General features: G+C 51.5%; 2 protein-coding genes across 10 annotated transcripts in view; both read left to right on the top strand.

The window, feature by feature from the left end:
* Positions 1–23,517, top strand: part of KDM4A (lysine demethylase 4A) — a 43,004-nt gene extending 19,487 nt beyond the window's left edge. For all 5 annotated transcript variants that reach the window (XM_033867811.2, XM_033867809.2, XM_033867794.2 and 2 more), the window contains 11 exons: positions 5,740–5,860; positions 9,196–9,377; positions 10,921–11,125; positions 11,597–11,673; positions 12,362–12,417; positions 14,074–14,182; positions 14,522–14,707; positions 17,723–17,893; positions 21,308–21,427; positions 21,942–22,034; positions 22,170–23,517. In XM_033867811.2, the coding sequence (XP_033723702.1) occupies positions 5,740–5,860; positions 9,196–9,377; positions 10,921–11,125; positions 11,597–11,673; positions 12,362–12,417; positions 14,074–14,182; positions 14,522–14,707; positions 17,723–17,893; positions 21,308–21,427; positions 21,942–22,034; positions 22,170–22,310 (1,461 nt within the window). In that variant the 3' untranslated portion in view covers positions 22,311–23,517. The remainder of the gene's footprint in view (positions 1–5,739; positions 5,861–9,195; positions 9,378–10,920; positions 11,126–11,596; positions 11,674–12,361; positions 12,418–14,073; positions 14,183–14,521; positions 14,708–17,722; positions 17,894–21,307; positions 21,428–21,941; positions 22,035–22,169) is intronic.
* A 2,177-nt stretch (positions 23,518–25,694) lies between these two features.
* The window catches only part of ST3GAL3 (ST3 beta-galactoside alpha-2,3-sialyltransferase 3), a 236,812-nt gene continuing 236,175 nt past the window's right edge, over positions 25,695–26,331 (top strand). For all 5 annotated transcript variants that reach the window (XM_033867828.2, XM_033867824.2, XM_073790892.1 and 2 more), the window contains exon 1: positions 25,695–25,830. The gene's annotated coding sequence lies outside the window, so the exon portion shown is untranslated. The remainder of the gene's footprint in view (positions 25,831–26,331) is intronic.

The raw sequence follows: 26,331 nt of genomic DNA, 5'->3' as shown, positions 1-26,331 counted from the left end.
TTTCTTCTTCTTCTTTGTGGCTGTGCAACTTGTGGGATCTTAGTTCCCTGACCAGGGATTGAACCTCTGGCGCGGTGAAAGCGCCGAGTCCTACCCACTGGACTGCCAGGGAAGTCCCCATCTGTCCTTATTTTATTTGCTGAAGTATTTTATAGCAAATGCGGATGTCTTGTGATTTCTTCCCTACTTCAGTGTGTATCTCTAAAAAATATGGGTGTTTTCTTAATCACCATGCCGTTTTATACCTAACAAAATTACAGAAATTCTCTAGCGTCATCTAATACCCAGTTCACAATCAAATTTCCCCAGTAGTCTAAACAAAATTTATTTTACAGCAGGTTTGTTTGAATCAAGATTTAATTAATCTTACATCTTATGTCTGTTCATTATGTCTCTTAAGTCTGCCTTAATCTAGAGCAGTGCCCCTCTGTCCACCTGCCACTGACTCACTCAAAGAAACTGTCAGTTCTTTTGCCCAGTGAAGCGTTTTTTAAGCTTTGCATTGATGTCTTGGAAGATCATTTTGGAAGGAGTATAAAGGTTTTTGGGGGAAGAAGGAGGCAAAATTAGAAACAGCAGAGGTTCCCTTGAAGATGAAATTATAGATGATTTTCACTTCCTGCATTTATAAATTGTCTGAATACTTTTTATGAATACGTGTTACTTTTATAATCAAATACTGCTCCTTCAGGACAGGAGGAAAAATGGTTTGCAAGAGGGAAATCAGTTGGGAACCTGTACCTTTAGTCTGAGAGGTGGTGAGGACCCGAGCCGTGAGGTGCTGGCAGGGGTGGATGGAGGGGGCTGGGGTAATGACTGCTTGGAAGGTGGGAGCGCGGGGCCGGGGGCTGGTGTGGGGTGAGTGGGAGGACAGTGCAGGGGTGACCTGGAATTCTGGCTCGTGTTACTTACCGGATGGACAGGGGTGTATCGGTGGAGGATGGAGGTGGCAGGAAAAGGGAAGGGGGTTATTTGCGTGTGACTCAGGTGTGAGGTCAGCCTGGGGCATGCTGAGTGCGACCTGCTTGTGAGGTAGGCATTGGAGACGTGCATACACGCACCTTAGGTGGGTAGTTTTGGGAGTCACCTTCACCTGGAGGGTGTCGGTGGGTGTGGGAGAGTTCGCCCGTGGGGCATGTGGAACATGAAGAACAGTTTTCACAGTGCGAGTGTTGGCAGAGGGCCCGGGAAGGAGAAGGACAAGCAGAAGAGAGCAGCCAGAGGTTCAGGAGCTAGGAGAGGGTCGTGTGTGCAGAGCCGGGGAGGAGAGGGTGGAAGATGGTGGCAGCTGGCCGAGTGGGCCTGTGTTAAAGAGGGGCGATGGGACATAATGAGGGCGGGAGAGGTAGGGAGCTCTGACAGGAGGGGTCTCTAGCAGAGGCGGGCACAGGAGAGGATGGCTGCAGGTGGGTTTTTTATGGTGGTAAAATATACATGACATAAAATACCACTCTAGCCCTTTTTTAGTGTACAGCTCAGGGGCCTTAAGTGCCTTCGTATTTTGTGCAGCCATCAGCAGGCTGCAGGTAGTTTTGAGGTGGGAAGAGGCACTTGTCTGTCCTGGAACAGTCCGGTGCTCATTGGGGCCCAGCTCCTTTTCAAAAGCCAGTATTCCTGGAAACCTCTCGTTGCTTCTCAGCTGCGTCCCTTTCTCCTTCCAGTCCCTCCAGCACTTCGCTCCTTGTCTAAGACGCTGTCTTGGTCTGGGTGCGGTTGTCACAGGCGGGTGAAGGTGCACTTCTAGGAGCCAGGTACTGGGCCACATCCAGCCTCGCCTCTTGAGGCACTGGCGTGGTCCCTGGGGCCTGGCCCAGGAGCCTCTGTAAACGTGGGTGGGCCGAATGGAAGTTTAGCTCCAGTAAGAAGCTGACTTGAGGGTTGATTGATTGGGTGGGATGGCAGACTGACAGTCAAGGCTTGGGCAGAAGCTGAGGCACTCTGCGTGTCCCTGGAGAGGTCTAATAGCATTGTGTCTATATCTGGAAACAGTTGGGTTTTGAAGAACACCCTTGTGGGCCCCCTCCTCTCACTTTGAGCGTCCCGCAAGGTGTAATTCGGGCCATCTGCTATTCAGTTAGCGTGCTGCCGTCTTGTGTCAGGGGCCATGGTAAAAGGGCCCCTGGTGACTGACTGCTGAAGCACCACCGCCTGAGTCTTCACAGCAACGTGTCTGCTGCAGAAGTTCTTGTTAGTTCAGGCTGCTTTGAAAAAGTGAGTTCCCTAAAGAAGGAGAGAGAACACTTGGTTCTTTGTACAGAACAAGCCCCGTCAAGAACATTGACCTTGACCTGGCAACCCACGTGTCGGGGGTAACAGAGAACTCGAGAGAGCCTGGAGCTCCAGCTCTCTTGCCGGCAGCGGCCTGGGAGACCTTGCATGCCATCCCACCCCATCCTCACAAAGAGCTCTGAGGGGCAGTGCTCTTTGCCCCGTTTTATTACTGGGTTGCCACTTGCTCGGGCTCACCTGGCTCAATGGTTGAACGAGGATTTGAACCCAGCTCTTTCTGTTAAATCCTGTGGGAAGTTAGAAATTGGAGTACGTTGCAGGGAAAGGCAGCACTGTGAGGAACTGGAGGAGGAGTATTTAGCCAGAAGAGGGGAAAAAGTGGGAGGATGTTCAAATATTTGAGTAGATCTGACCGCTTTGGTCAGAGGCAGAGTGATGGTAGCAGAAAGGGCAGACTTAGACCCTGGCTGGGTTGTAAGCCCCTTACGGTTAGAAATCCCATATCACCATGTCTGCGTTGCTGCAGCACCAGGCATGGTACGCTGGGCATATCTGCTGGACTCGCAGGAAGCCCTTTGGTTAAACAGATGTGGACAGAGGCGGCCTCCTCCTTTCCCGAAGCCAAGTTCTGGGGTTCTTGGTCCTGACCCCTCTACCTCCTCCAGTGCTTGCCTGTGAAATGACTCGTCTCCACCTCCTACCCCATATTCATTTTCTGTTGCTGCTTTAACAAGTTACACAAACTTCACAGATTTACCATCTTCTTGTTCTTCAGTTCACAAGTCTGAAATAGGCCTCATGGTGCTAAAGGCAAGATGTCTTCAGGGCTCTGTACCTTTCTGTGGGGAGTTCATTTCCTTGCCCTTTCCAGCGTCCTTGGGGGCACCCGTATCCCTTGGCCATGGCCCTTGCCTTCCACCTTTAAAGGCAGCAACATCTGGCCAAGTCTTGCTCATGTCACCTCACTTTGACAGTGACTCTTCTGCTTCCTTCTTCCATTATTAAGCGCTGTTTGAATACATTGGGCCCGTCCAGATAATCCAGGATGATGGTCACCCGATTAGCAGCCTTAACAGTTCTTTGTCGTGTTAACCTAACGTATTCACAGGGATTATTAGGACTCTGCATCTTTGGGGGACAAACTTCTTCAGCCATAAAACCATACTCACAAAGCCCCTATCTTAAAATACAATTGGAGGAAATTTCCTTCTCAAGCTACCATCTCATTCCTTTCCTGGTCTTCGCAAAAATAGTCTGTGTGGTGTGTACTCACTCCCTAGTTCCTTATTGTGTGTCTACTGGAACTTATCTCTGAAAAAGTCCTGGCACCTCCCAGTTGCTGAGTCCCTTGGCCACTGCCTGCTCAGCTCTTCTGTAGTGTTTGGACTGTGGGTTTCCCACTTGAGGGCCCCTTTCCCCCAGCATCTCCTCTTTCTTCTTACTCCTGTCCTGGAAGGCTTGGTCTTCAGTCAGTTTATCTTCCACTGATCATCTCATCCATTGCATGATTTAAATTCCGAGCCCGATGTTGAGGATTCCCAAATCCACAGCTCTTGCTCTGACCTTTCTGAACTCCCAGGCTGAATTTCTTCGTGCCCCCTGGGTATTATATCCAGATGAAGGACCCACAGGTAGGTGTTGTGTGTACCATACGCAGCACATTTAACTTGGCTAACTTGGCTTGTTACCACTCCCCCCTCATCCACAGGAGCCCTCTTAGTCTCTCTCACCTTGGAGACCCAGGCTGGAAATCCCCACCTTCATTGGTTCCTTTATTCTCATGCCTTTACTTCCTGGTCTCTGCCACATCTCACATTTAGGCCTGTTACCTAGGTGGTCTTCGTAGTAGGGGATGCAAGAAGATTACGGGGATGCAGGAATCAAATAATGGAACTTTATTTTTATCTTAATCCTTTTACAGTCTATTTTTGTTTTAAAGTGTTTTGTTTTAAAGTACATTAGTGTATGTAATTCATCAGTAAGTATACGTGTGTTGGGGTGCATATCCTTACATTTTTTATTTTCCTGGTAACACTGTCAGATAAATTTGGTATTTCCAGTTTGTTTTAGACAAAGAACCCCTTCTTTAAGTGACCTCTTATTCATTTAAAAAATGTAGATCAAAAGCAGGGCTGTTGTGGTTGGAACGGAGCCCTGCCTGTTCACTCTGATGGAGGCTTTCTCAGGCCTCTTGATGTGCATTTTGGAAACTGCTGCTTTAGGCTGTTGGTGTAGTTCAGGGCTGATTAAAGTCTGTGCTTGTGTTAGCCTTTCGTGGACCTCCTTGGTAGGAGACCCCTACCATCCTCACTCCTCCACCGCATGGCACGCTGCCGTGAGCATCGTCACTCACGTAAGCAGGGAGCACATCCTAGCGGTACCATCTCTTCACACCTTCCTTCCCTGGGCAGACCTTCCGACTCAGTAGGGTCTCGGTAAATATCTGTTGAATGAATAGGCAAATAGACCCTCAATTTATGTTTAGAAGAGCGGGCTCTGTGATTTGCTCAGCATTTGGTTTTTCTTGACATTCCAAGTGTGGGCCTTAAGTCCTGGGGTTCTGTGTAGTTGCACGTGGAGTCTGCAGGCCCAGTGTCCCTTCTCCAAGGTGGCACCGCAGTGCTGACACTTCTCTGCAGCACTCTAAGGCATTGGTTTTGGTCACGGTTGCAAAGTGGCCCTCTTCCAGGCCTCATTTCTTTGCTCAGTGGGTTTTGCTATAACCCGTGTCTCCTAATGTCAGCATAACCAAGTGTTAAATATGTTGGTTAGAAGGAAGCTCTGATGTGGTATTACTGGTTCAGTCCTGTACACCTTAAACCTAATTACATTTGCTCTGACATTATGTAAATGCAGTGTTAAATCAACCTTTCCTTCTGCAGTGGGCCAGAGTTTCAGAGGCGCTCTGTGTCCTGGCCGACGTTCTTCCCTGGAGAAGAGGATCAAAGAGTATCAGCTAGAGCTGAGGTCCTGACAGTGCCTGAGGAGACGTGGCCTACTTTCTTTTTAATGGGTCCCCTCTTCTTCACCCCTTTGAATGAGGGGTGCTCTGGCCTTTCAAACCTGTTTGGCCCAGCTGCCTGATACTTTGTAACGGGTGCTACTGGCCTCCTGGTCCAAGGAAAGGGGCCTCTGGGGCTCTCAGACGTGGACACATGTCAGTGAGCTGAAGGAAGGGGCTCTCCTTTAGAGCTGGAGTAGGTTTATTTTTGGTACATTGGTTTCAGCCTGCTTCTGAGAAGGCCGGGACCCACACTGACTAGGCACAAATTTTGCCCTAAACGGTTTATATAATCCTGGTTTACACTGGTTTGCATGACACTGTCGTTTTGGCTTTTTCTAAGTCGGGTGTTTTCCATGTCGGGTTTTACATTTCTCTGTGTCTCTCTGCCCCGCTCTTTCCCTTGGGTTTTTTTTTTTTTTCCCCTTGGTTTTTATTGTAAGACTAACTTCTGCTGTATCCCGAAGTGGAGGCAAGACCAACTTGATTCCTTCTTGTGGTTTGTCCAGGTTGCGGATGAATACATGTTTTCTCTGGAGGAGAGTAAGAAGTCCAAGGGCCGTCGTCAGCCCTTAAGCAAGCTCCCCCGCCATCACCCGCTCGTGTTGCAGGATTGCGTCAGCGATGATGGTAAGTGTTGTTTTCACTCTTCACCAGAGGAAAGCCGCTCTCACTGCATCAGGACCTCCTCCGACAGGACCTCAGGGGGCCAAGCTGAGGGCCAGGGGTGGGCCTGTGGCTTAGCTCTTCTCCCAGATACTCCATAAAGAGGGTAGGATTTCAGGTTATGGGATTTATAATCAGGTTTCATTATACGTTTGAGTGTCTTGGAATGTGCCTAATACGGGATAATTGGATGCAAGTTCTTCCCTCTTTGAGGAGGTCCAAGGCTGATTTTTCAGGATAGCAGGTTCTGTAACTGATACCAAGCCCTGTGCTGAATGTGTGGTGACAAATATAACTGAGATGTGTCCATGCCCTCAGGAAGCTCACAGGGTAATGCACTGATCTAAAGGGAGGAGATGTTAATCCAGGCAGACTGGGCAGTGCCAGTAACCATGGCAAGGACAAGCAGGAAGTTATACTCAGAGGAACCAGCTTGCTGCGGCTGGCGTTACAGGGCCAGGCCAGGGTGGGATGGGCAGAGGAGGAGGAGTGAGGTGGTCGTGAGCCAGAGGACTTTGCCCATGGGCGTTCCGAGCCCTGCAAGTGTTTTAAGCAGAGGGGTGATGCAGTTGGATTTGCATTAGAAAGATTGTTCCTAGACTTCCCTGGTGGTGCAGTGGTAAAGAATCCACCTGCCAATGCAGGGGACATGGGTTCGAGCCCTGGTCTGGGAAGATCCCACATGCCGTGGAGCAGCTAAGCCCGTGCGCCACAACTACTGAGCCTGTGCTCTAGAGCCCGCGAGCCGCAACTACTGAAGCCTGTGTGCCACAACTACTGAAGCCTGCGTGCCACAACTACTGAAGCCTGCGTACCACAACTACTGAAGCCCGCACACCTAGAGCCCATGCTCTGCAATAAGAGAAGCCACCGCAATGAGAAGCCCACGCACCGCAACGAAGAGTAGCCCCAGCTCACCGCAACTAGAGAAAGCCCACGCACAGCAATGAAGACCCAACACAGCCAAAAATAAATAATAAATAAGTAAATTAATTAAAAAAAAAGATTTTTTCCTAGGGATTGCATCTTAGGAGCAGAGGGCTTTTGTCATGGCCTCTGTGAGATATGAGGGTCTGAACTAGGACAGTGGAAGTAGGGGTTGGGGAGGGGAAGTGGTGAACCTGTTGGGAGGATAAAGTCCACTGGATTTGGCAACCTGACGTGGGGCTGTGAGGGTGGTAGGAAGAGGAAGCCTGAGCTGAGTGCCTCCCTGGGTTCTAGCGTTGCTTGGGGTGTGTGGAGGTGGTATTTGTTATCTCTATTAAATGCGGCTGCTCGGGGAGAGGGCACAGAGGCAGGGGTTAGGAAAACTGAGGAAGAGGAGCCTGTGAAGGAGACAGAGGGGAGTAGGCAGGGATGCAGAGGAGAACTGGAGCTCAGGGAGTGATCGCCATCAGCGCAGTGTGGTCTCCTGTGCTGCCTGGAGCCCACAGGCCCCGTAAGATCCGCCAGTGACCAGGCCCCTTTTTACTGCTGCCTGATGCCCAGCCTCCTCCTACCCTGTCCTGTCCTTGCCTGCGCCCATGGAAAGCCTAGAGTCTCATCAGCCCTTCCTCTGCTCCACAAACCTCACGTTCCCTTTCTGATCTGATGTCGATGCCCATGTCTACTGTTTTCCTTGGTAGAAAGATCATGATAAGCTTGGTGGGAAAGCCTCTTCAGACCTTGTAGCCAGAAGCAGGCAGACTTCCATGCAGAGTCTTAGAAGTCCTCTGGGGTCTTCCTCTAGCCCCTGTGGGGGTCTCAGGTCCTCTGGGTCGCAGCAGCCTAGCTTCTTCATTTCTCCCCAATGCGCTAAAGCAATGTAGACTGTGGAAAACTGGGGAAGCCGAAAAAGTTACAAAGAGGACAGCAAGATTACCCTACAGAGATGACTACTGTGAACACGTTAATGTGTTAATCTTCCTGACTGTCCTCGTCAGATGTTAAATTATGTCCATGTATGTCTTTGTATAATAACGTGAGATCGTAATATACCTCCCTCAAACTTTTTATGATTAAAAAATTTCAAACGTGGAAAAGTTGAAACAGTAAGAATACTGTGTCGCTTCCAGTATTCAACAGCTGTTGCCATTTTGCCATAATCACTTGTCTCTCCCTGTGCGTTGCTTATGTACGAACAAGTACATGCATATTTGCTGTATCGTTTGAAAGTCAGCTGTAGGCGTCAAGTCACTTCACTTAAAGTGCACCGATAGGCATCTCCTAAGGAGGATTGTCTCCTATATAAAATCCACTGTCATAACACCTTGGAAAGTGAGCAGTAACTTCATAATGTCCTCTGATTCTCAGTCCATATTCGTCTTTCCCTGCTCATTCTAAAAATGTGTTTTTATAGCTTTTTCCCTTTAAACCAGTATGAACCGAACTAGGGTCACGCACTGCATTTGAAAGTTTCTTTAGTCTCTTTTAGTCTCACACACCCCTCTCTCCACTGAAAACATTTTTTCTCAGTTGAGACATAACATATTCAGTGCAGTACATATGCCTTAACTGTAGAGCTCAATGAAGTTTTATCTATGTAAACTGTAAAATTTTGATTCCTACAGTTTTTATTTAACATAGTGAACATTTTCATCATTCGTTCAGTATTCACACGTAGGACGATTCTTGGCCACTTTTGGTTTTATAAGCGGAGCAGATGTCAGTGTGGTAGGTTTTCTGTTGTGATTGTGAGCAGTCCGTTTCTGTTTCTTCCCGGCTGTCTCGATCACTCTTGTTCTGGCCAGGATGCAGAAAATATCTGTGCTTGGATTTTGGCACCACGGCTCCTGGCTAGGCCTGATTGACGGGGCTTACAGGGGTTGATTTTAATTGTCTGCGTCGGCCTAGGTGTGCTATGGTACCCTTCACCGAGGTCACATGCACTGGCAGCTGCCAGATCCCTTTGGATTAAACATGACTGAAGGCGGAGCAGATAACTGTTTATTTGCACTGAGCTTGGGTTGCAAGGAGTAAACACATAAATGGGTATCTTCCGTAGGTATGTTCCAGAGCTTTCCTTGGGCTACTCAGCATAGGACTCCAGGGTCTCTTGGAAAGTACGCCTGTCTGGGAAGGAGTGAGAAGGTCATTTGAGGGGCTGTAGCTGTGGATTGCAGGGCTCCCCACAGCATCGTCCAAGTACTGAAGGAGTCTTTTGCAGATCGCCTCTGCCCTTTGCCTTTGTCACCCATAGGATCTTGGGTTAGTCCAAACCTGGGACCAGAGCCCTGGGCTGAGCTCGTCGGCTCTCCGGGCAGAGCCATAGTTGTGCAGGGCTGGTGCTGACTGACTCACACCCCTGCTTCTTCCTCTAGATGTATCAGAACAGGGGACCCTCGAGGAGGAGGCTGAGGAGACGGAGGCCTGGGCCAAGCCCCTGAGCCAGCTGTGGCAGAACCGACCTCCAAACTTTGAGGCCGAGAAGGAATTCAACGAGGCCATGGCCCAGCAGGCCCCTCATTGCGCCGTCTGCATGATCTTTCAGACTTACCATCAGGTAAGCCCACCACGTCCCCTCTGTTTACCCGGGACCAGCGCTCAGAGGAAAGCTAGGTTTAATGGTGGGGACATAGCTTGGGAAAGGCATGTTTTCCTAGTGTCTTCTGCCCCATCCACGTGTTGGAAAGGCTTCACCAGGCAGATAGCCATGCAGCAATGTGGGTGTTCCCTTGAGAATGCTTTGGGGACGAGCTGAGGGTGTGGCTTAGGCTCTGGGGGATTCCCTGCTGCCCTTGGCACTCACACTGTTTGCTGAGGAATCTGCTCTGTTGTTATTCTAGTCAGTGATGATTCCTTCCAGGTGGTTTGTTGACCTTGCCAGTCAGTCTGGAGAGCAGGGGATTTCTTTAAATCATTCTGAATGTCAGGTGAAGAGCCAGTTCCTCCAGTGTTGTCTCTTCTTTCCCTTCCCATTGCCACCTCGGATGTTGGCAGTAGCGGAAGGGAATTTGGGAGGTGTAGGAGCAGAGGGCCTGCAGGAGGGAGGGGGATGGGAAAGCACCCTGGCTGAGCTTAGCCATGCCCCTCCCACTCCTGGGGCATTTGATGGCTCCACCGTCATGGGTCTCTTTGGGTCCAGCTCTAGGGGGCCAGGAAGGCACCCACAAGTCACATGTGCCAGATGACCAGGTCAGTCTCAGCTGGGACCTACACAGGGTGGCATGTAGAGAATCAGTCCCCTGATGGTGGTTAGAGTAGCATGGCTGCCACTGAGCCTGGCAGGGCCCCAGGTTCATGTTTGCCAAAGAGTGAAACTTCAGACCAGAGTACTTTTGAGTTAGTAACTCGTTCCTTCTTTCCATTGACCAAAAGCAAACCCAAAAGATCTCAATGTGCCCTTGCCTGTGAGGGAAGCAGGCAGATGGCCAGGCTGTACTACCAGTAGATCTGCTGAGAGGGGCTCAGAGTTTCATGAATGGCATAGGCTTGGGGGGTGACATGTTTCTGGGCCCCGTCCTTGGAACGGGGGTGATGGTACCATCCAGCGGCAGAAGCGGCAGATTCTTGCAGTCAAGCTGTTTGCCAAGGGAAGTACATGGACATAATGTTCTTCCCAAGGGGGCCCCAAGCCAGGAGTGGCTCTCGGGGCTCCAGCCATGTGACAGTGCTGCAGCTCAGGTGACTGCTGACATGGGCCCCGAGAGGAAATCAGTGCTGGCCCACGGAAGCACCTGCTCTGCGTCCTCTCCCTGGGTGGGGCCCCCATGCCGTGCATCGCAGAGGGGAGCCGCCGAGAGCAGCCTCACCAGCCTCTCAGTGCATTTTATTACCACTTGGTTTGGGAAGATTGAAATCCCAGTTGCCTCTTACCTTGCTTCCTTTTCTCACTTGTCCCCGGGGGCCTTTGTTTGATGCTGCTGTGAGAAATCGAATTGGAGTCATTGGCGGTAACTTCAGTTAGCGGCCCTGGGATAATGGCTGTGCACCCGGGAGCCTAGCGGGGGCCCTGTCAGGAAGAGAGCAGCCTTCTGCTGACGGGGCAGGCGGAGAGCTGAGGACACGGGGCTGTTCACTGAGGTGTGCACTTGCTCCCTCCTTAGGTGGAGTTCGGAAGCCTTAGTCAGAACTGCGGCAGTGCTCCAGATTTAGCGCCCCAGAAGCAGAGGACCAAGCCACTGATTCCAGAAATGTGCTTCACCTCGACTGGGTGTAGCACGGACATCAACCTGTCCACCCCTTACCTAGAGGAGGACGGCACCAGCATCCTAGTGTCCTGCAAGAAGTGCAGCGTCCGGGTCCATGCCAGTGAGTGCCTCACTTCTTCTCTGCGTCCGGTCCCAGGGACGGGGGCGTCTGACTGGAAGTCCTGCCGCCTCTTGGCCTCCCTGCGACCTCCCAGTGACCTCCCCAGCTCCCCAGTGCAGATAGCTTATGTGTCTGTTCTTGGAGTTCGGTGCTGATTGAGTCTGAGTTTCCTGTGACTCTGGGCTCCGTGCTTGTACTGTCTACCCTGGGCTGTCCCCTTGATTGTAGATACCAGGAGGGGATTAATCTCTGCTGCTCGCTAGGTGTTGGTAGCAGTGAATCTAGTTTCTGACTTTTTGAGACTGTGGGCCATACTGTATGGCTGACCCGTGGGGGCCTTGATGCTAGAATTCAGGGGTTTCTGTAAGATTTGGTTGTAGCTTTGGGAAGTAGTGTCTGGAAAAGAGTTGCAGGTCTACCTTCTGACTCTGGCCTCTGGGTTTAATTTGCTCACCTCGGTGTCCCTGTTAGGTTGCTACGGGGTGCCCCCTGCAAAGGCTTCTGAAGACTGGATGTGTTCTCGGTGTTCGGCCAATGCCCTGGAAGAGGTGAGTGCTTCCATGCTGTTGCTGTCTCCCTGTGAGACAAGTTCGCTCACGATCGGACTGTTTCACGCGGACTCTATGTCCCAGGGGTCTGTGCAGTGCCTGGTACACAGTGATGTCGGTGAGCATTGTCGGAGTAAATCCCCACGACAATGAGAGTGTTTGCTGCCCACCTGTGGCAGGGCATGATGGAGTCTGGAAGCTGTGTTTGCTTCATCGTGTCAGGACCAAGTAGAGGTTTTCCTGTGGATGGACCATAACCTCCTGTAAAGAATTGAGCCATCTGGTTGGAGCATCAAAATGGACTCAGATGGTTCATTTGGTAGCTTTCCCTTTATTCCTCCCCTCTCTCTGGAACCTGGCAGTACCCACATAGGAGGCAGTGAGAGCCCTGTAATGCCCCCAGCTTGAGCAGGGTATCACCCGTGACTTTGCTTACAGTTGTTGTTAACAGTACCAGCGAAGACGATTATGTTAAGTCAGGAGAGTAATTGGCGCACTTCAGCCCCGAGTGGCTCCCTGTCTTCCTGCAGGGGAGTCCTGTTTACAAGGTCTGTGCAGGCGAGGCCCCGCATGCTGTGGGCTGCTTTCTCACGTGGAGGCTACCGTGGCCCGCAGGAAGTGGCGGGGAGAGCAGATGGGACGTTAATGACTCGGCGGTGACCACTCTTCCTCCCCGTCTTCTTGGCAGGACTGCTGCTTGTGCTCATTACGAGGAGGAGCCCTGCAGAGAGCCAATGACGACAGGTGAGTTCTCTGGGCTCTGAAGCTGAGTGCAGGCATGCCGCCAGGGCGGTGGCCGTCGTCGGTATGGCTGACGAGGACTTGGGAAGCACACTGTTTGGGGCCGAAATAGCATCTCCAAGACTGATTTTAAGGATGGGAAGCCGAGCAGTCCCAGAACTTTCCAACCCGAGCTTCCCCTCTGAGGCACCCTTGTAAGTAACGTCCTCCTTTTGGAAGAGCTAAGATGGACTCACGAGGGTACGAAGACCCTGTGAAGATGATGCGGGGGCTTCGTGGAGGAAGTGAGGACAGTTACCTTGTTACAGCTGGGGCTGGTACAGAGGTGGCCACGGCTGTGAGCTAGTGAGCCCTTCCTGCAGGCGGACTCCCTGGCTGTTTGGAATGAGGGCAGCTGTCCTTAAGAAGGACAGTGGGACGTTGAGGAGGGCCCAGCCATGACTACCCACTACTCAGTCGATTCTACAGAGGGTTCTGGATACTCAGCCCAGAGCTGGGCTTCTTGGCTGTCTGGCAGCTCGCTTTCACCGAGCTGAATTTTTGTGCTTGGTCATGCGTGGCTCAGTGGTTCAGAGGTAGATGTAAATGTAAGGTGAATGAGGTTTTCGCCCCGAAGACCGGCTGCTTAGGGGAGAGTACTCCCAGGTCGATGGGGAACCAGCAGTGAAGACCCTGCTTCCAGCTAAAATCCTGTGGGAACTTGAAGCACACATACCGCCCGGCATCCTGCCTCACAGGAATCCCCTTCATGCCGTTCCAGATAGCTGGCTGCTCTGCTTGCCGCCTCCACTCCTCTAAAGGCACACTTGCTGCCGTGACTTGAGGTCACTGTGTTCCTCAGAATTGCAAGATAGTGCTGTTAAAGTTCTTCCTTTTTTGCAATGGAAAGGGCTCTGCTTGCACCTCCCACCTTTACCTCATGATCCTTGGTCTGCCCTCCAGGGCCATGCAAAACAAATCTGTTCCCACTCACACACTGCAGGTGGCTTCCACGCAGCCCCAACGCTGTCTGTTGTAGGTTTTCACGTGGCTTGATCCTGAGAGTTTTCACCGTCTTAGTTAATCTCATCTTGGTGCGTGTCAGTTTCCCCAAATGCCCAGAACTTACTTTAATAATTCTCTAAGGGTGTCTGTTGAACAGACCTCTCAGAGTAAGTGGGGCTAGGGCCAGACCTTAGCGAGTGAGTCTGAGGTGGAGGAAGGGAGAGGTCACTTCGGCCCCGGGAGAGGTCTGGCCAAAGGCCTGGATGGGGAGGGCTGGGATTACCGGTACATTGGGGCGCAGCTGGAGATATTTTGAGGAAGTGCCCAGGTCCTCTGGTAAAAGAGGCGTGTATGGGGCTCTCTAATTTATTTCACTCCCTGGAACCTGCCACACACAATTAGCTGTGGCTCTGTTCCTGTTGCAACAGGCGGTGAGTGAGTGTGTAAGAAGTGTGACCCTGCGCTGACCCGGGATGTTGTGGTGGGGACCTTCTTCTGCTTCCTCAGCGTGGAGACGCTTCTGGTCTTACCTCACTGGGTCCCAGGAACTTGCTGGGAAGTCCAGTGGTCACGCTGGGTAAGGGAGGAAACGCTATAGACAGGCCCATGTTAGAAGAGAAGGCCACAGGGCCTTGGAGCTGCAGGGGGACTGAGGTGGCCTTTGCCTTTTGACAGGTGGGTCCATGTCTCGTGTGCGGTGGCGATTCTGGAAGCGAGATTTGTCAACATTGCAGAAAGAAGTCCAGTGGATGTGAGCAAAATTCCCCTGCCCCGCTTCAAACTGGTAAGCGGAAAGAGATGGGCTTGTGACCCTGCATCCCTTCCCTGTTTCCGAGTCTCTGGATAGAGGGGAGCATAGCGCTTAGGAGGGCATCGCCTGGTTGGCCCAGTGGCCATCCTTTACCCCTCAGTTTCGGTCATGGTTTACGATTCTCCCCCTCTGGTTAAAACTACTTAGTGAGGATACCTGTGACTGGATACGAGATTAACAGAGGGTGCGTGTACCCTCGTGTTTGGGAAGGGGGTGGGCTCTTGCTCATAAGACTCTGCATTTGGGTGCGGGTACAGTAGAGGAGACCATCCTAGTTCCCAGAATCATTGGCCTGCTTCTCCTGTGTTGTAGAAATGTGTCTTCTGTAAGAAACGGAGGAAAAGAACTGCTGGCTGCTGTGTGCAGTGTTCTCATGGCCGTTGCCCAACTGCCTTCCACGTGAGCTGTGCTCAGGCTGCAGGAGTGATGATGCAGCCAGATGACTGGCCTTTTGTTGTCTTTATTACCTGCTTTCGGCACAAGATCCCTAATTTGGAGGTGAGGAGGGTGCCATTCTAGAGTCCTCTCGACGGTTTCCGGGATCATTTTCTCTGCAGGCTCTCCATTTATTGTGTCAGCAAGTATCTCCTCAAGCGCTGTGCTTCCTGGAGGCTGCTAATGAGTGTGGGATTAGGAGATGGCCCCTGTCCATCCTCTACTTCCTGCTTTGTGCTTCCTAATCCAGTGGAACCAGCTGCTTGTGGTTGATTCCTTGTTTGCCTCTCCTGGATAAACTCCTTGAGGGTCCATGTCTTGTTAATCTGGGTGTCCCTATACTTAACACAGTGTCAGGGACATCGCAGAAGCTCTGTAAGTGTTGTGAACTGATGGGAAGAAGAGTTAACCATTAACCCCCATACAGTAGTGATTTTTGCACTTCTCTGAACGGTGAAGCTTAAATGGGTCTTAAACAGTAAGTAGGAATTGTGAGCAGGAGTGCAGTCAAGTCTTCAGAAACAGAATGAGCGAGTCTCAGAAGAAGGAACGTGTGAGACTGGCTCTGGGAACGTGGCAGGGGATGGTACTGGAAAGGCAGGCAGTGCCAGAGGATTAAGGCCCTGGGCTGCCACACTTAGGGGTTTGATGTCTCTTCCACTAGGTAAGGGGAACTTTTCCAATATTATGATTTTGAGCTATATGTTTTTTTAACAGTTACTCTGGTGGTGGTTTGCAGAAAAGATTGAAGGAATAAGAATTTGAGGCCGGGAGACCAGTTAGCCTAGGCGAGAAGTGAGGTCTGAAATGGGAACACAGAGGGAGAGCTTTAGGGTCACAGCCAACGCTGGGATCCTACAGTGGGTAGAACTGACGGGGTTTGTTGGCTGCCATGGGGAGCGGATAAAGAAAGAGGAAGGGATGAGGGAGTGTGAATTCAAGATGACTCAGGCCACTCCCTTAAAGGTGGAAGGGATGCTAATATGGTATTAACTGCGATCAGGAACTGAGATGGGGCAGGGCTGTTTTGCAGAGGAAAGTGGGGGAGATAAAAATGAGGGAAAGACCTGTAGACTTTTTTTTTTTTTTTTTTTTTTCGGTACACGGGCCTCTCACTGTTGTGGCCTCTCCCGTTGCGGAGCACAGGCTCCAGACGCACAGGCTCAGCGGCCATGGCTCACGGGCCCAGCCGCTCCGCGGCATGTGGGATCCTCCCGGACCGGGGCACGAACCCGTGTCCCCTGCATCGGCAGGCGGACTCTCAACCACTGCGCCACCAGGGAAGCCCGACCTGTAGACTTTGAGGTCGCTGGAACATTCTGATTGAGGTACCAGGAGGCAGCTAGATTAGCTGGATTAAGATTTGGATATTATCAGTCTTTAACAGCATAATTAAACCTAATTCCCGTTAGAAACTGGACTCTGGAGATTCCTAGTATAAGGAGCAGATGGTAGAGCAGGAGGCAGCGAAAGCAGCTGAGAAGCAGAGAGACGTGGAGAGAAGGAGAGCCCTGCAGCCAGCAGAGGCTGAGGAGGGCCACGTGCTGTCGGGAAGACAGGGCTGCTGGCGTGGTCACTGCACCCCAAACCGGGGGTTCCATGGGTAGTCAGGTCAGAAGCCAGAGTGCCATCAGTGAATTACAGTCCAGTGGAGGGGATGCCGATGAAGGCTTGTCAACAGTGTGGTGAAAACAATCTTTTTATAAAAGGAAGGACACAGTAGAGCACCAGCCCAGAGGACAAGCTGTCCTCCACCATGGAAAGGGCCTCGTTGGCTGACTGGATTCCCCTTTTTCATTAAAGATGTCCTATTGAGCACAGGAGGTGGGCAGAGGTGGGTTAGGAGCTTAGGAAAAGGGAAAAATAGTCGATACGGGAATGAGGAATAAAAGTTTGAGGTACCGTTGAGTCCTGGCTGTGGTAAGGAGATAGGAGCTTTGTGTCGGAACAGGGTAGTGATTTGGTGATGGTCATTAGCCCCCCATGCCCTCACATTGGCAGCTGTAGATGGCTGGTGCTATGAGGAAACGGGGTACTGTTGAGTATTTCTTTCACTGATTCATTCTTCACATACTTACTGGGCATCTACTACATGTCAGGCACAGTTTTAGGTGCTCGGAACATGCTGGTGAACAAGACAACAGTGCCTGCCCTCCTGCTGCATTTAGTGTAGTTGAAAGACACGTAGAAACAAGTAAATGTACAGTGTATCAAACGGGGAGAAGTGCCGGCATAAGAGTAAAGCTGGATACAGGAATGGAGGAGGAGAGGTAGTAAGGTTGTCCATAAGTGGACACTTGGATGTGAGGGAGCCAATGTGCAGATAACTGAGGAAGAGCCTTTCAGGTAGAGGGAACAGAGGCACAAAGACCCTGAGGTGGGAACACTCTTGGCACGCATGCTCAGAGGACAGAAGGGAGGCCAGCATGGCTGGAGCACAGAGCCTGGGCAGCTTGGGGAGGGGCAGTTGGACACAAGACCACCAGATGCTCTGTGATTTCGTTTGCATCAAGGACAAGTTCAGAATGAGAAGAAGGGTGATGGGAGGGCCCCAGAGATGGCAGAGCTGTGGAGCTGTGTACAGTGTGCAGCTGAGGACATCCAGGGAACCTCAGTCTTTGTGCCCTGGCCCTGAGGGTAGAGCTGGTGCTAAGATCTGTGTGGAGCATTGTGTGGGGACCCAGGGCCTCAGATCACCTGTTGAGCGTCCACTTTGATGTGTGTCTAAACTATGTGAATTAGTAGGTGCTGTTTGGTCAGCTCCTCGAAACAGTAGGGAAGTCACAAGAGTCTGTTCTGGGAGTTTGTGGTGAGACAGGATGGTAAAGGACCAGTTGTGGACTGGGAATGAGTGAGGAGCTATATTTATGGGGAAAATATGACACTAGGTTCTTCCGTGTCCTGGCTGGGGTGTGGACATCTGGAAAGACCTGTTTGAGCTCCCATCTCCTGCTCCTTTTTACTTCTCCTGTCTCACGCTTATCTTTCCCTGGTAAAGAAGAGCCCCCTGATCTTGGTCCCCGTTCGCTAGGCCTGTCAGCTCAGTGTGGCCATAACCCAAGCCTCTGTTTCTTCCAGCGTGCCAAGGGGGCCTTGCAGAGCATCACTGCGGGCCAGAAGGTCATTAGCAAGCACAAGAATGGGCGCTTCTACCAGTGTGAGGTGGTAAGGCTCACCACGGAGACCTTCTATGAAGTCAACTTTGACGATGGCTCCTTCAGCGACAATCTCTATCCCGAGGACATAGTGGTAATGTCTGCAAGGAGCTTCATGGGCATTTTGGGGTGGGGGAGTTTCTTGGTCTGACTGGCAGACTGGCTGTGGGCCTGCCTGCCTTTTCTATCCAGGCCCATGGTCCCATCATTCGGCCCCCAAACAGAAAGAAGTGTTTGTACTGGTCTTTCTGTACAAAGAACATCGTGTGCCGCTAGGGTACCCTGCTTCCTCTAGAAGCTTGTAGGAACTGGCGTTTTTTGCAGTTCTTTGAAACATACTTGTATTTTAGTCCAAACTACCCTTTGAAGGTGTTCTGGTGCAGTGGAAGAAGAGCCCAGGCTTTGGAATCAGAGCAGTGTGCCAGTACCAGCTTCACTGCTTAGTAGCTGTGTGATTTGGGGAGAATTAGCCAATTATCTCTTCTGCCACGCCCTCTTAGTAGATTTATGGAATTTGCTTTTGGTTCTTTACAGCTGATGCCTTTGGGGGCTGAATAGAAACTGCTTGGAGATATCCCTGGCCTGCTTGTGTTATCAATACCTGAGACACTGGGGGCCCTGCCTGGACTCAATCCTAGGTTTCCTGGCTCTGGACTCAGCACTCAGTTCAGGTTTCCCCTGTCCATCCTTTGTCCGTCCGTCCATCCTCATCCCCACCCACTACCCCCACCCCCACCCCCACCTTTTCATGTTAGACTGAGCACCAGCCTAGTGGAATGAAGCCACTTCTTCCTTAAACAACAGGTGTTTCCCACATCTCTACCACGTTAGCAACTTAGTTGCTAAAAGTACATTCATTAGTTGTGAGGCAGACTTCCATGTAGTGAAGATGGTATCAGTAGTGTCTGTGGCAGACTAGCTATGCTTTATTAAGCTCTTCCAGTTTGCCAGACGCTAGGCTAAGTACTTTACTCGGGTATCTCGGTCACTTCTCATACCAACTCTGAGAAGCAGGTGGTATCTCTAACTTAGAGAACACTGATCTCAGGACTCTTCTAGAAGTTACTGAGGACCCCAAAAGAGCTTGTATTTTTGTGGGTTATGTCTATCAATATTTGCTCATTAGAAATGAAAACTGAGGTGAATTGATTTGAAATAATCCATTTTTTAAAACGAAAAATTATTTTAAGTAAAACAAAAAATATTAGAAGAGTGCCACTCTTCTACAATTGTGCAAACCTTTTTTACATCACATCTTCAGTTCGTTGCAATATATTGTTTTGGTTAAAGTATGTGAAGAAAACTCGGTCTCACACAGATATGCGATTGAAAAAGTGAGGAGTAAAATTTAAGTAGCCTTTCAGATGACTGTGGTTATTCTACTTTGATACTACACCAGACCTCAACGAGTGGTAGTTTCTTAAAAGTTAGCTGCAGTGTAGACTCTGAAGGCAGCTTGGTGAACATACCCTCTTACGTTAACATTCTTTGGTCTGTCTTACACTGAGAGTGGCTCTTGAACTCATGCGTGATTTTGTACCATCATCCGTATTGGTGCAATGGGCTATGTAGATCTTCCAGATGTTGTTAAATTTGATTAGACAATTCCAAAAAAATCATTTTCATTTGTAGCACTAAGCTCAGAAAAATCTTTAAATTTTAGGGAGCTTCAAGCTCATGGTGGTGACACAACTTTTCTGAAATTGTAATTTGTGCTTGAAAGCTTAGGTTTTATCATTGGCAGTATACTGTCAGTCCATTTTCCTCAAAGTGACAGGCTCACTTCATTCATTTTCAAGAAGATGTCTGCCATTACCCAAGTCTGAATAACCACAGTTTGTCTGTCAGTCATTTTTTTCAAATAAAGCTGGTGTTTCATGGAAAAAGCAGTTACTTCTTACAACTCAAACAGTTACAGCATGCTTTTCCTCAAGACAACCATCATGCTTTGGCGTGTAGCAGAAGTGTCTTTTGCGTACTTAACACATGTACTCAAAGATTGAGGTTTCACACAAAAATTTTTTCTGCTTCATCAAGGGACGTTGTTATATGAAACCAGGTTTTTTCCTTTTGCTCCTAAATCATGAGTACACAGTGGTTAAGAACGCAGTAACAAGTAGTAGAGCTTAGGGCCATTGCGTCAATTTGTGCTGAAGCACCAGCAGTTGCACCCGTGTTAGGTGTTACACCATCACTGGAAATGTCTGCGCAGCAAAAGAGGCTAATGTTTTAATATTATTGTGAAAACCATCGTGCTCTCACGAACCCCCGCTAAGGTCTGCAGACCATACTTGGAGAACTGCTATTGTAGTAAAACTTATTATCTGAGAACTTAAGGGATTTATCAAAGATCACATATTTGGCTAGTTAAAACTTCCACTTCAGATTCTTTTGGGGGCAGTACTTTCTACTTAGTTGTTGAACTCATACACGATATAGTTACTGAGTACCTGTCAGTAATGAGTTGGCAATACAGTATAGAGCCATTTCTATTCAGTAAGTGAATTGGCGTGTAGGACCTTCCATACTCTTGTCATGTAGTGGAATTGGTAAGAGCAGTTGGAATATCACAGCATTTTAGACTCTCTGCTCTGCTTCCGCTCCAATGTGTACTTTTTTGGGCCATGTCCGCAAGGACCTTCTCCCAGGTCTACCCATCAGACCTTTTATTCAGCTGCCATGACCATGTTCATACACTGACCGCCCACTATATACCAAGCCCTCTGCTGGGAATGCAGCGAGGACTCCACCCATCCTTAGGGTTCCCCTGTCTGCAGGGAGTAAAAGTCCTAACGTTTTTTGCCAGGTCCCATGGTAGGTGGTCTTTTATTACCTTTCCTTCAAAAAAAAGGTTAAGAACCCTTTTCTTTCCATTTTTTAAAAACTTTATTTGTTTTTTTTTATTTATTTATTTTTGGCTGTTTTGGGTCTTTGTTGCTGCACGCGGGCTTTCTCTAGTTGCAGCGAGCGGGGGCTACTCTTCATTGTGGTGCGCGGGCTTCTCATTGCGGTGGCTTCTCTTGTTGCGGAGCACGGACTCTAGGCGCGTGGGCTTCAGTAGTTGTGGCACGCAAGCTCAGTAGTTGTGGCTCACGGGCTCTAGAGCGCAGGCTCAGTAGTTGTGGTGCATAGGCTTAGTTGCTCCGCGGCATGTGGGATCTTCCCGTACCAGGGCTCGAACCTGTGTCCCCTGCATTGGCAGGTGGATTCTTGACCATTGCGCCACCAGGGAAATCCTAAGAACCCTTTTCTTAAATAGTTGAATAAAGTTTGAGTATTTCTTCCTGGCAGAGCCCTGTCCCCCTGTCCCTTAGAGAGACAGTTGAAGGAACGTGAGATGGACTCTTGATCATGGCACATGTCCTTTACATTTATTAAGTTTATTATGGCTGCTTTTTTCTGTCACTTAGAAGCAGCAGCAGCCAGCAGAGATAACGGGGTGGACTTGGACTTAGCAGGTCTCTCAGGTAGACCTTCCTTTCACCCTTCTTCCTTAATGTTCCCTCAGAGTCAGGACTGTCTCCAGTTGGGTCCTCCTGCTGAAGGGGAAGTAGTCCAAGTGAGATGGACAGACGGCCAAGTCTATGGAGCCAAGTTTGTGGCCTCTCACCCCATCCAGATGTACCAGGTAACCAAAGGCTTTTGTTGGGGATGGGGGAGGGGACCTGATTAATTCAGTGTTTCCTCTTGAGCAAGAGGAAGTCTTTGCTCTTGGGAGAGCTAAGGCAGTGGTCCCCAACCTTTTTGGCACCAGGGACACTGGTTTCGTGGAAGACAGTTTTCCATGGACGGGGGTGGGCGTGGTTCAGGCGGTAACGCGAGCGGTGGGGAGCGGCTGATGAAGCTTTGCTTGCTCGCCCACCGCTCACCTCCTGCTGTGCGGCCCGGTTCCTAACAGGCCGTGGACTGGCACCGGTCTGCGGCCCGGGGGTTGGGGACCGCTGAGCCAAGGGATCAGTGACAACCTTTTTCAGAGCTAGGGGCTGCCCTGTGTCCAGTCTGCCAGGTATGGCTTCAAACATGGCAGGCCTTACTTCAGTGTTCTAAACCCTTCCTGTGACTGCAGGAAATTGCCACTGTGCGTGATGGACCAGGGAGAGAGTCAGGGATATCTTAGCTAAAGGCCTTTGTTTCCTTGGTAGGTGGAGTTTGAGGATGGCTCACAGCTTGTGGTTAAGAGAGATGACGTGTACACGCTGGATGAAGAGCTTCCCAAGAGAGTCAAGTCTAGACTGGTGAGTGTGTACTTTCTGTGTGCCCTTGGTTCCCATCTGGGAGGGAGGGAACACAGCAAGGATGTGTCCCTTGGTTTTTCTTCTTCGGGGTGGTTGGCCATAAAGTGCTCACTTGGTTTGCCTATTCTTCTGTAGTCAGTAGCCTCAGACATGCGCTTCAATGAGATTTTCACGGAGAAAGAGGTTAAGCAGGAAAAGAAACGGCAACGAGTTATCAACTCAAGATACCGGGAAGATTACATTGAGCCTGCACTATACCGGGCCATCATGGAGTAGGTGCTTCCAGCGGCCAGGAGAGTCCCAGCTGCCAAGGTGAAAGCACTCTGGGGTTCCGCAGCACAGCAGACACTTGGAACTCTGAAGTCTCTAAAAGTGAACTGTAAAATGAAAAGGAATGAAATAACCGACCCCATCATCTTCTCACCCCACCCTCATCGCATTCCACTGTAATGAAACAATAAGCCGTACTTGGACATGTGGCAGCAGCCGCTGATCTCCCAGCTGATGGGCTGAGCACTGGAACGCTGTGGCTGCATGGGCCCCAGTCTGTAATGGGGTCGACTGTGCTGGCTGGGCTGGTTGCCCTGTTCCTGGCCTTGGACTTAGCTTCCTAACGATCACCTGCACCAACTAGGCAGAGGTGCTGGTGCTTGCCCCCTCCCCCTTTTTGTATTTATGTGTGTGTGTGTGTGTGTGTGTGTGTGCGCGTGTGCGTGTGCGCGCGTGTGTGTGCGTGCGTGTGTGTGCGTATGTATGTTTGGTCTGGACCAGCTTCTGCCAGCCCCTGGCCTTTACTTTCTTCCTTGCCTATCCAGGGCAACAAAAATGTGAAATTCTGCCCTCAGCTGAACTGAGTAAGGGCCCCTGGGGGTTGGCTGCAGATGGCTGTGGCATCCGTTTGTCTCTGGAACTGCCTCAAGAGAGTGCTGGCAAAGCTGCAGCGATGAGATGCTAAGGAGTTAACGCCACCTCTTTGCCTTCTCTTGAAGGAGAAGATAGGGGTAATCTGGGTGTGTGCCCATATCACTCTAGGCACAGAGCCCCTGTGGACAGTATTAAAGGGTGTGGGTGGGGAATACTCTGAAGGGGGATCTAATGATGGAAGCAGGCAGAGCCTGGCGGATGAGTCTGTCAACAGAAAATTGCAATCATGCAGGGGCTGGGAGGGTTAAGATGAACTGGGGCCGCTGGAGGCCAGGGGGTGGGTTTAGATATGCCCCCTGGTCTGGGGGTGGGAGGGAGCTGATTTGGGAGCGGGGTGGGACTGGAGGGCAACTCTGAAGGGGTTAAACAGGTTTTTGCTCCTTATGAATTTGTTTGCCTGGGCCCAGGGTTGGAGGGATTCACACTTATACCGTATGTATACAAGAATCAGATTTTAATACTTCCCCTTTTTTTGTTACGTATGAACGCTATAAACCAAATTATTTTGAAAACCGGTGCATCACCTTGTCCTTAGCAATAAAATGTGTTGAGCAGAGGATTGGCTGTGTCTGCCCCAAGGAGCCTGAGTGGCCCAGGGTCAGGCCGGGAGTGTATCTAGAGTCATAGGCTCTGGAGCAGGGCCATGCGTTTTAAGAAGACTCAGTAAGGCAGGATCTAGGAAGCCCTCCTAAAGAGATGGGCTCCTTGTCAAGTTCTGGTCCTGTGGCTCTGTATGGTGGGACCTGGGAAGTAGAGGCACCTCTGGCCGTGAGTACCTCCTTTTGCTTCTCTGGCCCTAGAGATGGGAAGGAAGAGGTGATAGATGAAGGACCAGACCACTTCCACAACTTGTAAAACTGAGTTTGATCTCTCTCATCTTGACCCCACTTGTTAATAACTTCATCGAGCAGGTGTAAGTTTATGCCAGTGTCCGTTCCATAAAAATTGTAGAACCAGCTTGAAAGAAGGCAGTACATTTTAGGTGCTTGAAAAGCAAGGGATTGACAACCCCTGCCCCCCACCCCGTGCGCGCTTCCCTTAGGTCCTGAAGCTGTTCTGAGTTGCCTGTAGTTGGTGAGACGCTTCCCCGGAGGAAGACCCGGTCCCTTGGACCCCCATTGGGTTCCTGAGGTCCAGGTGGACAAGGTTAGAGCAGCAGCAGCAGCAGGGGTGGGAGGGGCAGTGAATTGGGCACAGCAGAGCTGTTCAGCTGGTCTTGGACAGCCAGGCACTAGGTCCTATTTCTTGGCCCCTGCCAGGTGCGGGAGAATCTTGGGTCAGCTCAGCAACTCAATGCTTCTCTGTGTCCTGGGGCTTGGGAGGTGGCTGCCACCTCTGGTGTCTGATTGTGGGGGAAGGGAGGAGCAGCAGGTCTCAAAAATACCTACTTTTCTATGCCAGTTCCCTCCTGGGGCCAAGAAATGGAGGCTGAATTTTTTGTCCAGCACCCAAGGATTCCCAGGTGAGCGTGGACAGAGCCAGGCCTTAATGGATTGGCAAGCCCTGGGAGCACACATCTTTGGAGGGAAGAAACACTTCCCCAGACTTGGCAGGGTCCCAGACCTCCCTACATTTCACTGACCCTACCATCCCCAGCCCTGCTGAAGGACAGGCAGGGTAGTCCCTCTGTAACCCCAGCAGAGTTCTTGCTCAACAGCTGACTATTTTTCTAGAAACTTTCACGTTTTGTTTTGGTCAAATGTAATAACCTCCTGGGAAACTGCAGTTTAAAGAGGTGATGAGAGTCTCAAGTCCCACGGAACAGGCCCTCTTGCCTGCAGTCAGGCCCAGGCCTCAGCGGACTGACTGACTCCAGGGAAGCGTGCACCAGCCTGTCTTAGGCAGGCTCCCCTCAGAAGCCTTTTGGCCAGGGCAAACTGCCCTCCTTTGGTGAGGCAACGTCTTTGGGTGGGCAACCAAGGATCACAGCCGGACAGTTCCTCCTCTCTTCCGTAACTCCCCTCGGGGGAATTACGTTTTAAATTGTGCCCCAGTAGGGTGGGAGAAAAGCTGGGACCTCCGGAACTGAAAAGGGTAGACGAGATGGGGCGGAATGGTCCTGTGCCCGGAATAAAAAGAGGCTCTAAAGTAGTAATAAGGGCAGCCAGCGACCGCTGTCCACCCAACTCCACAGGATTGAGCAGGGTCGCCCAGCCCGTGGAGGTCCACAGCCTTGTGTCTCAGCCTGTTTCCAGGCGGATGCCTGCGTCCCTCAGTGTGGAATGACCGTGTACCCCCGTCTCTCGCACGGCCGAGGAAACAGGCTCTCGAGGGGTCATCTCGGCGGACAGCGAGCCCTGCGGCCGTCAGAGGTCCGCATCCCAGACGCGCGCCCTGCGGGGCGTGAAGCCGGGGGAAGATTCCTCAAGGCGGCGGATAGGCTCCGGGGAGCCGAGGGGTGGGCGTCGGCGCGGAACCAGCAGGCCAGGCCCGCTGGACCCACGCCCTGAACCGCCAACAGCCCGAGTCCCGGCGGGCGCGCGAGGCGAACGGGCCGGAAAACTCGGGGGTCCAGTGTCTAGCGGGCCGCTTCGGGCTTGCGTCCGCTCTCTGCCTGCAGTGCAGCCCCGCATTGGTCAGCCCGGCGCCCCGCCCGGCTCCCGCGCGCCGATTGGCCGCGGATGCCCAACCCCCGGTGAGGGCGCTGAGGCGGAGAGTGGGATTGGTGGTCCCGTCGTCCACGGGTCGGGGTTGCGGCCGCGCGCTCCGCCCGCCGCTGCGTCCCCACTATGGCGGCGCCCAGGCGGCCCACCGCCACTTGGGCGCCCGCTGGGGTTCCCCGCGGCTGCCGCCGCCGCATTCGCCGTCGCCCCCGCCTTCCCAGCAGCGTCGGGCCGGGCGCCGCCTACCCCCTGCCTCCCTCTCCGCTGCGGTAAGGGCCGGTCCTGCGCGCGTCGGGGCGGGCAGTCACCACGGCTAACGGGCGCCGCCGCCCCTCCCCTCCCCCGCAGCTCGCGGTCCCCGGGTTGGTGGGGTGCGGAGCCCGCGCGCGCTGGTGCTGGGGAAGGAGGGGTCGGGCGCGGCCCAGCCGTCTCCGAATAACGAAGTCCGGCTCGGACTGGGGGCTCGGGCCGGGAGTCCGGTCCCTGGGAGACCGCGCCTGGGTAGGGGCTGCCAGGCCTCGGGGGAGAGGACGGCTGAACCCGGGCCGAGCAGTCTGAGGTCATCTGCGCGCGAGACCCCGCAGCGCTGCGCACCTTGGCGCAGAGGAAGGACCTGGTCAGGCGGGCCTTCGCTATGGGAAGAGGGAGGAAAAGTGGAAAACCTGAGTGGGAATCAGCAGCGTACGGGTAGCGGCTGTCATTGCTTATTGCTCTACCAGCCGCCAGATGTTCCGGGGACTGAGTTCAATTTTACTGACAAAGTACGCCTC

Source organism: Tursiops truncatus, chromosome 1 (assembly GCF_011762595.2).
Source record: "Tursiops truncatus isolate mTurTru1 chromosome 1, mTurTru1.mat.Y, whole genome shotgun sequence".
Classification (NCBI taxonomy): Eukaryota; Metazoa; Chordata; class Mammalia; order Artiodactyla; family Delphinidae; genus Tursiops; species Tursiops truncatus.
The sequence above is the reverse complement of the archived record's forward strand: the minus strand, read 5'-3'. Positions and strand labels throughout refer to the sequence as shown.